The 11,753-nt window shown below is 55.1% G+C and overlaps 1 protein-coding gene across 1 annotated transcript; it reads left to right on the top strand.

Moving 5' to 3' along the window:
* The first annotated feature begins 281 nt into the window (after nucleotides 1-281).
* On the top strand, nucleotides 282-2,322 carry FAM43A (family with sequence similarity 43 member A). The gene has a single exon (XM_054039424.1). It carries the CDS (start codon nucleotides 362-364, stop codon nucleotides 1,445-1,447), a length of 1,086 nt encoding a protein of 361 aa, XP_053895399.1. The 5' UTR covers nucleotides 282-361; the 3' UTR covers nucleotides 1,448-2,322.
* The last annotated feature ends 9,431 nt before the right edge of the window (nucleotides 2,323-11,753 follow it).

The raw sequence follows: 11,753 nt of genomic DNA on the forward strand, positions 1-11,753 counted from the left end.
GAGCGCCGCTCGGCCCGGCCTGTCGCTGCCCTGGCCGGGCCCGGAGTCGCGGCGAAGGAGGGCGGGCGGGCGGCTGCAGACGCGGCGCCGCTCTCCTCCCCCTGCTCCTCTCCGCCCCTCGCCAGCGCCGCCCCTGCCTGGCGCCAGCCTATATCTGCGGCGCAGCGGCCCCGGCCCGCCCGGCCAGGATGCCAGGCGGGAGGCAGGGGCGCGGAGCGGCGGCGCCTTTCCCGGGGGATGCGCGCCCGGCCGGCCGGTGACTGAGCGCGGCTCTGCCCGGCGGAGCGCCCTGGCCGCCCGCCCCTGCGCGCCTGGCCCGGGCCGTGCGCTGCGCGGGGCCCGCGGGCGGGCTGGCGGGGAGATGCTGCCGTGGCGGCGGAACAAGTTCGAGCTGCTGGCGGAGGAGCCGCGGCAGCCCAGCAAGCCCAAGGGCTACGCGGTGAGGCTGCACTGCTCCGCGCTCGGCTCGCTGGCCCGCGCCTGTCCCGAGGGCGCGCTGCACCGCGTGGGCAGCATGTTCCGCTCCAAGCGGCGCAAGTTCCGCGTCACCAGCGAGGACCCCACGTACACGGTGCTGTACCTGGGCAACGCGGCCACGCTGCAGGCCAAGGGCGAGGGCTGCACCGACCTGGCCGTGGGCAAGATCTGGGCCAAGAGCGAGGCGGGCCGGCAGGGCGCTAAGATGAAGCTGACCATCGGCGCGCAGGGCATCCGCATGGCGCACGCCGAGGAGCGGGCCCCGCGCCGGCCGGGCCACCTCTACCTGCTGCACCGCGTCACCTACTGCGTGGCCGATCCGCGCCTGCCCCGCGTCTTCGCCTGGATCTACCGGCACGAGCTGAAGCACAAGGCGGTGATGCTGCGCTGCCACGCCGTGCTGGTCTCCCGGCCCGAGAAGGCGCGGGCCATGGCGCTGCTGCTCTACCAGACCTCGGCCGCGGCGCTGGCCGAGTTCCGCCGCCTGAAGAAGCGCGACGACGCGCGGCACCAGCAGCAGCAGCTGGTCGGGGAGCAGAGCATCCCGCTGGTGCCGCTGCGCAAGCTGCTGCCCGGGCGCGGCTGCTACAAGCCGCCGGTGGAGCGCAGCCGCAGCGCGCCCAAGCTGGGCTCCATCACCGAGGACCTGCTGGGCGAGGCGCAGGAGGAGCGCGCCCGGCACTTCGAGTGCGAGGACATCCTGGAGGCGCCCGGCGGCGCCCCGCTGCTGCTGCGGGCGGGCCCCGGCCGCCTGGACGGGCCGGAGCTGACCCAGCTCATCAGCGACCTGGGCGAGCTGAGCATCGGCAACGACCTGCAGGCGCTGCGGGCCGACCTGCGCGTCACCCGGCTGCTGTCCGGGGAGAGCACCGGCAGCGAGTCCTCCATCGAGAGCAGCGGCCAGGACGGGGGCGCCGCGCCCTGCAACGGCCAGGAGGAGGGGGGCGGCCAGGAGCCGGAGACCGGCTGAGCCCCGCGGCCGGGGGACACCGCCTGCGCCCCAGCGGGGCTCTGGCCGAACCTTGATCGCTCCGAGAAGCCGCCAGCGGACGCGCCGGGCTCCCTGTCCTTCCCCGTGCACCGGTACTGCCTGCCTGCCTGGGGGACGGCGGGGCTGCACGGGACGCTGCGGGGGCCTCTGGGCGGCCGGGTCCGCAGCCCCGGGGAGGCAGGAAAACAGAGAGGCAAAGGGCAGCCTTTGTACAAGTCCAGGGGAGATATGTGCAATGCTTTACACAACTCTGTGCACCCACAAGATGAGAGTCCCTGGGGGTCTGTCACTGGGCAGGGGCCGGGCTCGCTTGGCCCCTGTCCCAGTTCGCCAGGGATCATGGCACAGGAGCAGCGTCTCCGTTTCATTGGCAGTTTCCACCTCTTGTTAAAAAATATTTGTTCGTTTTCAAGTAGGACAGGAACAGTTTGGCTGTCTCGGTGCATGAGCTTTGGGTTGTTGACCAGAGACCCCTGAAGATCTGCCAAATTCTCCAAACAGCTGTCTTGAGGGAGAGATGTTGCATTTTGTTTACAATGAAAAATTTAATATCTGAGAGGGAGTTTTCTTCCTTTTTATATATTTTAAAAAAATTGTTCCATTCCATGCTGTTGTGTAAGATATTTTTGCACTGTTGTGAAATTTTTTTAGCCTTTTTTTTTTGTACCTGATCCCATGTTCTCCTATCTCAATGTTCTATATCTTTTGCTATGCAAAAGAAAAATGTAAGTGTGGATGTTCACTTGTACATATGGAAAAAATGTATGTCGAATACATTTTGTTATTTTTAAGGACACCACCGTTTCCGTTTGCACACAAGTGGAGATAATAAAGATGACAATAATTTAACAGAACTGGACCGGGTATGGCAATTCGGCATCTTTTGTGTCTTTTCTTGTGAAGAGCAGGGGAAGAATAAACTCCAAAATCAGACCAGTTTTCAGTATAGCTTTAGTACGTTGGCGTGTAGAAAGGCAGTTAGGAGGTGTCAGCTAAGGCAATGCACTGTCATAGAACGCACTCTGATGTGCGCGTTACCTGCCCATGCCCAGTATTTTAAAACATGCTAATAATGGGAATGTGTATAAGGTCTGGTATCTGCAAAGATGGCTTCTCCTGATAGCTTTACTGCAGAAGGTTTAAGAGATGTTTCTAGCTTGTTTGAAGACTTGTCACTCTGGCTGGCATCAATCTGTTGTATGTGGGAGGCACTTTATCCATGTTTGCTCTGTGTCCCCTCCTAAACTCAGCAGGGTGGGGATGGGAGGGACAGATTAGCAGGATGCTCCAACCCACAGGGGTCTAACAGATCAGAGGAACCTAACTGGTCAGCAGTGCTAACCTGGGCAACGTCCCCTGAGCTTGCAGAATGGTTTTGTTGTTGTAAATTCCACACAGCTGTCCCTTGTTTAGGCTCCAGTTGCAAACGGTGGTGACTACTGCCAAAGCAGCTGGCTGCTGCGATCCCTCCCCTGATCCCCCAAACCCTTGCAGATTTCGTAACCTACCAGGAGATAAGCAGCGAAGTCAATTAGCCAGATCCCTCCAGGACTGCTGGGTTATTTTTAGCTGTAAATCTGTTTGTAAGCAGCAGCTCCCAAGGTAGGAGAGATCTTCCTGGTGTCATTTGTCCCAGAGTGAAGGTATCAATTAAAAGGTTAATTAGTAAGACATTTCCCATGTATAAATATTTTCCACAGTGACTGTGCCCTAACTGAGGCAAATGCAGAAAGGCCAGTGATTAGAGGAGCAGGCTGGCAGTGTCCATGCCCATAAACTGCGGGGTACAGTCTGAAATCCATGTGCCAGGAGCCAGGCTGTGAGACTATTAATACCTGGTTAAAACACAGTGCAAAATCCTTAGCCACACTAGTGAGAGGTTTTTAAAAGGGCCTTGAAATGAGCCAGTCCTACGAAGGAGATCTGGTGAGCCTTGTTTGTGCAGGAAGAGATGATTTTTAATGATGGAGAGAGGGAGAGCGACTGCAGATGTGGTAGTTGAACGAGTTTCCGTCGCTAAGGGATGGTGTGTGCTGATTGATTTAAGGTGACCAGATGTCCTGATTTCATAGGGACAGTCCCGATATTCAGGGCTTTGTCTTATATAGGCTCTTATTCCCCCCCACCACCCCTGTCCTGATTGTTCACATTTGCTATCTGGTCACCCTAGATGGATTGTCCACTATGCAACTAATTTAAATGATTTTTAAAGGTATTTGAACATAATTGGATAAGATTATTTGGAGCTAAATATCCCTTAAGGCCCAATCCTGCAGCCCTTATCCAGGCAAAACTCCTGCATTTAATTTCCTCGGAGTGCTGCCTGAGTGAGGACTGCAGGGCTTGGACCGTACTTCCAGAGAGAGAAATCTGGGGTGAAACTGTTTAAAATTTAGGGAATTTGGGGAGGGGTTTGTGGGCCCTTCACTCCTGACAGCTGCTTTCTGGGGGGAGGGGCAGCTCTGAATTACAAGGGCATCCAAATACTTTTGAGAATGCCTCTTGGAAATCTGACATGGAGGCTCCACTTCAAATCTCTCTCTCCCAGGGAGGACACCACTGCAGGAAGAGATTCGTGGGGCATGAAGTGAAAAATCAGGGAGAATAATTTTGTATTGATTCATTCCAATTTTCTTAAACATAACCCTAGACACTCCTCCTCTGCTGGGGGCTCCTGTCCTGTCAACGGCAAATCACGAAATAAACAAAGGACTCCCCATAAAATATATCCGGCTCCGGCTCCCCACCCCTTCTCAACAGCCTGAGAGAGGAGAGAAAAATGATGGGCTTTGCCCTGTTAAAGCAATAAGAATCTGTTTCTTATTAGGTCTGTACTAAGGAATGCTGGTTGAAGAGAGCTCGTTAATAGCCTGATTTACCCGCCATCCAAACACCAACTGCAGGGAATGATAAAATCATGTTTACTTTTACATAATCTGTGTTTGCTTCAGTGCGTTTCAGGCCATCAGCTCCTCTCCCCTCTGAAGAACAGCTTGTGCGTCTGCGGCAATAGGGAAACCTTTTAATCACATACTGGGCAATGCTACCGCTGCTGTGGAAGCAAATCCACTCTGCAAGGCTAGCAGCACCAGAGGCACGACCCAGTTCCCGCTGACCTGGATGGAAGGGCTCCCACTGATCTGGTTTCACTGGGAGCAGGAGCAGGCCCCGTGTGTGCCCAGGAATCATTTGCACTAGACAGAAGGCCCCAGTTTGTTATTTTGCCTGTGTTAAAACAAGCTCATTAAAGCATTTTAACCGGATTTATTAAAACCTCACTTGTGACTGGAGCAAAGAAGCGAGCTGTGTGTGTGTAGATTTGCTGAACGCCTCCTCTGGGCTGAGGGTTCCTGAGCGGGAGTGAGTTGGAGTGCAGGCACGGTGAGGAGGGGGGCGCGTTTCCCACCCAGCAGGTTTGAAGGAGCATCCCTGGAAGAAGGGCGGGGGGAGGGAAGGAAGAGCTGGCCCTTTTTTCTAGACCTGGTTGGCATAACAGCCTGAGCGGCTCGTTATTTTGCTGTGCACATACAACCCTGGGAGCGTTGGAGTCCACTGTGCATGGGCTAATTTGCCAGGATCTCTAAGCAGATCAAAGGAATGTACCTAGCCCCTGGGGTGACACTTGGAAGGCCTGGGGTGAGCAGGGGGCTCCAAGTACTGGACACAGTCACAGGGCTAGGAGGCTGTTCCTGCCTCAGACAGGAGTCTGCACCTGCTTAGTTCCTCAGTGACTGCCAGGGATCTGATCCTTACACCGCCTGCGCGCTGGGTTTCGACCTCCGGCCCTGGTGCTTCAGTGGGTGTGCACTGGATACGCCCCCCTTCAGCGTCCTGAGAGACAAACAAACAACTCCGGAGCAGCACAAGAAAATAAACAAAAAGTTCCATCCAGGACACTGGCTTCTCTTCCCTCAGCGGCTCCATCCCCGGCGCGACTTGCAGAAACAGCGGGGTGGGGGTGGGCTACTCCTTAACCCCTTCCAGGCTGCTGCAGGGTTTATGCAGCCCAGCACTGTGACCAAACACTGGTGGTCTCTGGGCAGTTTTGGTGGGACAGGTGCCCCAGCCACACACACCACCATCTCATTTGCATGCTTGTTCTCAGCCTCGGCAAGAAGCCAAGGACTGAAAGAGGCACGGAGGCTGGACTCTGCTGGTCCCCACAGGTCTGAGGTGAGGCATTTGGACAGGCAGGTGGGGGAGCGTGAGCAGCCTCTGCTTGGGCTGTAGCAGGTCTGTCAGAAACCCGAGCCTGGCTTTTCCTGGCTCAAGTACTGTTTGCCTGCGCTTGCAAACACCTCTGCAATCCCAGCGCTGCTTATGTGTGTGGGCTGCAAAGGAAGCCCACCGTTCCCTTAGATTCCCCTTGGAGATACAGTGAGCATCCCAGGCATGGCTTCCCAAGGGCCACTCTGCAAAAGGAATGTGAAGCCAGGATGGCTGGTCACTGGTGCTCCAAAGGGGGAGCAGATGTTTGTGAATTTACCAGTCAAGCATCCCTGTTAGCCACTGGCATGAACAGCTTCCCCGGCTGTACACCTCGGCCTGGACAGATCGGGTCAGTGACAGGTTTGGTCTGACTGGCTTCCCGCCTGCCCTCGGTACATGCAGCCAGCGAGCCTGGGTTGGACAAGAAACCTGACATCTATCCATCACTAACTGAGCTTGAACATAGCAGCCACCACGTAATCGACTGGCCAGGAAACAGCCCTCTCAGGTGATATAGTGACAGAAAGGGTAGCAATCCTGCCCAGTGGGCATGATGTAAAAATGTGGTTTATAGGTTTTCATCTACTGGCTAGAGCATGTGACTAAGAACCAGCACGCCTGGGGTCTGTTTCTGTTTCTGCCACTCACTCCATGAGCAGCCTTTGGCAAGTCAACTTACAAATTACACATCTGTCTGAATTATTTTTACCCATATAATTTTCCAAATGCTGCCTACGATGCCTGTAATTGAAAGAGAGGAGACAAAAATAAAGACTTGCTTCTATTTCTTCCCCTGTTTGCTGACTGGGCATTGCCAGCCTCTGTTTCCCCTGACTGCACACACGTAATATGTCTGAGTAAAGTTACTCACATGCAGAAATGTTGGAAGGATTCAGCCATTGTTACTCAGTTTTCCCTATCCTTTGTATGGGTCCTTCACACGGCAACAGGGGAGAACAAAACATGATGTAAACGCACAAAAAGTGGCAGGGGAGAAGTGGCAGGTGTGGGGCCTTGCAACAATTTTGAACATTTTGTGGAATTGGCTGCAGGATTTAGACTTCAGAATGACCATTTCAAGTTGATGGAGCCCTCTGAAAAATGGTGTAATGATATTTACCTGCCTGCGAGGGAGGTTGTAAAAACTAATGTTTAAATTAAAAGGTGCTTTAAGATCTTCAGATGCCAGGTTCTGTTTAAGTGCTTGGTGTTATTACAGGGTCAGTCAGAGAGCACACCAGGTAGGGGAGAGGATCTGATTGGCTAGAATGAGTGCAAGCTGGTAAGAAATGGATTAAAAAGTGGCTAAAGTATTTTGTGACAGCCCCACCTCCGAATGGAACTGATGAATACGTTGTATTCTGTACAACATACAATGGGAGGCCACAACCTCCCAATCGGAAGGCAGCAACGCGAATGCTACGGTTCTTTAAATATATGTCAAGATGAGTCAAACTCCCTATCTGGCAGTCTAATTCTCTTCCATTAGCTTGTGCTGGAAAACAGACGGTCTCCTGGCTGCCCTTTCTCTGTTGTTGCTGGTTGGTCTCCGATACGTAATACAATGTAATCATCCCATTTTCCAGCCCTTGGGCATCAGCCAAAACCAGCATTATTGAAAAAAACAACCCCCCAAACAGTCTTAGTGGAGGCAACCTTCATCTAGGGGAGGAGGCCGGATGGCTATGCAGGGAGAAGAGATTAGCTTTACATGCTACCAAGTATTTCACAGCAAACCCCTTAGCAAACCGTTTCTGAGGGCGCGGGTGTGAGCGAACGGGTGCCTTTGGTGCAGAGAGCTGTGCTAGTTGTGCAGAAGAATCTGCTCATTGGAATGTGCCACCCCACTGCTCTCCCCCGACTGTGATAGCAAACCCCGTGGGGATCCGGCCCGGGGAGACAGAGCCTACGTGACGGTGGGGTGTGGTGAACAGTTTTTATTGGCACTCACTTGGGGTGACCTGCATAACACAGTCCTGGCTCTGCCACTCATGAGCTATGCAGGTCATCCCAAACAACACCAGGGCCAAAGAAAACTCTCTACCCAGGGCCGCACTGCACTGCGCTGTGGCAGGGTTTGCTAAGGCCCCAGACTCAACACAGGAGACTATTTCAGAACGGGCTTCGAGAGTTTTCCAAATGTGATTGCCTCCTGTTCCTGAGCCCGTCCTGCCAGGGCCCCAGCATTCTCAGGCACCTGACTCCGCAGGAGTGAGAAAACAGGCCAAACACAAGCCAACACCAGATTTTTTGCAGAGCCCAAGGCTGGAAAGCCCCTGCCTGCAGCGCACTGCGCCAGTGCCCTTCTTAGCTTCTGACCCGCCTGTGATCCTTCATGGCTCCCCAGCAGGGGCCACTGCCAGCCATCTGGAGGAGACCACAACCCCCCGCCTGGCAATGTCAAAAGCAGCACAACCCCCCCTGCGCTGCATTTTTCCCTCTTCAAGAAAAAGCCGGGCGGCCCTTCTTTCTACATCCCGGAGAAGCTAAGCGGGCATGAGCCCAGTGCCTTCCCCCTGTGCACTCACCTTTCCGCACAGCAATACGCCCTCCAGGGCAGGGGGAACGCGGCGGGTGGATGTTTGTGGATACTGGCAGCGGGGTGGGTGAGCTGGTTGCACAGGAATGCTGCAAGGAGCCCAGGAGGAGTTAGATGACTAGGCAGCATGAGGTTGCCAGGGCAGAATAAGGTCAGTTTATTCACTGGACGGCAGTTCATTTAGCATCCTCTGCCATCCTCTGCTGTAAAAGGCAAAACCTCAGACCCTGCGGACTGACAGTGTTTGGTTGTTGGTGACTGAAATGGGGCTGCTTACGCGAGTAACGTCGTCAGGATTGGCCCCAGTTTGTGACGGGTCTGGGATCTTTCAGGATGAAAGGCCCAGGAACATAAAGAAAATCAACCCCCTGCATTAAAAACCAAACGTGGATGTGCCCTCAGCAAAGAACAAGGCAGTCAGGATGCCTGGGTCTCATGTCAGCGGGCAGACAGGGCAGGGTGACTGGAGTCATGGGATAGTAGTCACCAGTGGTCACATGGAGAGCAGGGAGTTGGCTGCAAATTGTAAAACCTTTTCTTGCATTAGGCTATTGCTAGTGTCGTCTGACAACACAAAAAAAGGCTGCTCCCAATTCTTGGTGATGTGGGATGGTGTGTCTGGGAGGCCAGAGCAAACTGGGCCATGCCCCTCCCTGGACTCAGCCCTCCCCAGCCTTGCAAGGCACTGGGCCTGACGCGTGGCTGGGAGGCGCTTGGCTCAGAAAGCGGGCGGGAGAAGGGCTGTGGTGCTGGTGCTGGAAGGCTGGGTCCTGCTCCTGCTGAACTCTGAGTGATGGCAGTGCCCGTGGGGGCCGGTGCGTTTTCCCTGGCCGCTAGTTGGGGATAGATAATGATTGACTCTTTGAAAACCCCGCTCGTCAAACAGGCTGCAGGCGACACTGCCCACGGGAGCAATTGCTATAGGATTGCTGACACGGGCCCAATCCTGCCTCCAGCCAGCCAGCATGACCCCATAAGGTGCTGAACACGCACGAGTCCCACTGAGGTCAAGGGGAGCTGAAGGGCCTCAGTATGACAGATGGCGATTTCCTGCAGCACCCTGGGAAACCTTCACTGAATTCAATGTAAGTGTCTCTGGGGTCCTTTGTATTGAGTGGGAACGTGCTGTATTATTGTGGGGCTGGAAGATCTTCAAAGAACTCCACTGAACAGTGTGGCAGACCACAACAGCCTTTTGGGATAATGTATATGGAGTGGATTTCCTGGGAACTCTCTAAGGGGAGGTGAATAGAAAAACCCACCTGCCCCTCCGGGTATGCAAAACCACAGCCTTTTCCAGTGATGTCCTGAGGAGGGGACCAGCATCTGCTGATTACTTGTGCCTGGTATCTGAAGAGAATAGCCCGCGCTGTAGAGAGGAGTGGGTAACCTACTCATGGAGGTGCTTGTTCTGAGCGGAGGCTGTTATGCCCACAGACAGAGCCCTGTGGGGTTCGAAGGACTGACTCCCACGAGTTGCCGGAGCTGGGCTGAGCTCTGGTAATCACCACGTCCATCTGCTTTGCCTCCTACACGGGCTCGTTTATTCTCCTGCCACGCAAGGGCAAGAAATATGGAGAAGTGAAGTGACAGTCCTGCCCTGGACGGACCCCCTCAGCCCTCCCTTCGCCTTAGGGACACCGCAGGGTCTGCCTGCCGGTCAGGGAGTGTTTGTCTCTCCTGACCCCTCGGACACAGCTGGGTCCTCGCTAGAGCTTCCAGCTGGGAGTCATTGAAGGGAGCCAGTCATTAGCTGCAGCTGCTTAGCTGGACCCACTGATTCCCACCGGCCTGCTGGGCTGCGCCTCAGGCCAGGGCTTGCTGCTTCCTGGCTCCGCAGGCCCGTGCAGGGAGAGGGCACTGCTGCGGCAGGCTTAGGAAGGCTGGTGTGGCAGCTCTGGCCTACGTCGGCCCTCTGCGCAGCCTGGAAACGCCCGACCAGCAGGAGAGCGCCGCGGGTCTCTGCCAAAGAGAGGTGACATCTGAGGAGCCGCGGCGGCACCGTGGAGGGGAATACAGGTGCGGTTGCCCTGAGCGGTGACTCAGCGCTGTGCAGAATCAGGCCCCAGGGTAGCGAGCTCCAAGGCACTCCAGCTCCTGGTGTTTCTCAGGTGAGAGTTGGGAGGAGGGTGACTACAGGGCAGGGGAAGGGAAGAGGGGGAGACGGAGGTCAGAGTGCTGCTGCGTCCCATTTCCTTCTCTCCAGGAGATGTCCTGAGGGGCCTGGTGCTGCCATCTCCCCAGGCTGCAGACAGAAAGCAAAGGCCCCCTCGGGCTCCAGCACGCTGCCGGTGCTCCCTGGAGGAGATGTGCTGTGTGCACCTGGCGGGGCCTTGCCCTCAGAGAAGAGCTGAGCAGTGGATTGCTGTTGCTGAGGGAAACACCCCAGGCCTGGGGAACAATGGGCTGGTGCTGTTTGGTTTGAGTTAATTACAGAGTGCGCTGCTGGAAGCGAGATGAGTGTCTCTGGCACGAGGAGGTAATTATGGCGTGTGGCAGAATCAGCCCAGACTAAAATAGCCCGGCCCGGGAAGCACAGCACGCAGCGTCACCGCCTGTCTCCAGGATTTCATTTTCCAAAATGGTGCCTCACTTAGAGATGGGCCAAACCCCAGTCCTTGGCTCTGGCCGACCCCGACCCTGGAGGAGGGGGCAGGTTCCTCGTCTGGATGGGAATTTCCTGGCCAAACTCGTGATCAGAACGGAGCTAATGGTGCCTGTCTCCTTTGCCCCCCAAAATGAGCCAGGAAGTAGATCTTAGCAGCACTGGTGTATAGGGGCTACTGCACGTGCCCCTCACAGCGCTGGGATAGCAGCCCTCACAGCGGGCGCCCCAGTGGGGTCGGCGGGAGGGGAGGAGAATCGGGTTTGGGAGAATGGCGCAAAGGCAGTGGCTCATGTCAGGGTGGGCAGAGGGAGCAGGACAGGACCAATGTTCATGACGAGGTAGGCCTGGGCTTAATTCCGCAAGCCAGGAGGTGCCGGGCTACGGCCCCTTTGATCCCAGGTGGGCCAAGATCTCCACCGAAATGTGAGGGTCATTCCAGGCACAGAGCGGTGTTATGAAGAATTAGCATCCATTGGCCAGTGGGTCCTTTCTAAGAGTTCTTATCTGCTTATCAGACAACGAGATTAGTCAAGATCTGGAGTGCCCTGGTCGGTTTGTATAACAGTCATTAATTTCTGCTCAACTTTACCGACTATTGGAACTGTCGGTATTATTTACTTCTTGTGTGATCTTTGTCCTAGAGCATTTGTGTGTCTTGTAGAACACATCCACAGAAGGCTGTTCAATGGATATTTATGCCTGTTGTTCCTTGTAGGATCTTTGCAAGTAATGCAATAGAGAGAGAGCTATTTTGGTACCCAACATGACACTCTCAAATGTCAGGTCTAATTAGTTATTTCTTACAAGAAAACAACGCGTCTCACTAAAACCTGCTCTGGCAGAACAATGACATTAAGCAGTGTGTGCTGCTCATGTTGGCTTCATGAGAAAACTCTGAGAGCTAAACATAGCCCTAGAAAGATGTAAGG

Source organism: Malaclemys terrapin, chromosome 9, assembly GCF_027887155.1.
Source record: "Malaclemys terrapin pileata isolate rMalTer1 chromosome 9, rMalTer1.hap1, whole genome shotgun sequence".
Lineage (NCBI taxonomy): Eukaryota > Metazoa > Chordata > Testudines > Emydidae > Malaclemys > Malaclemys terrapin.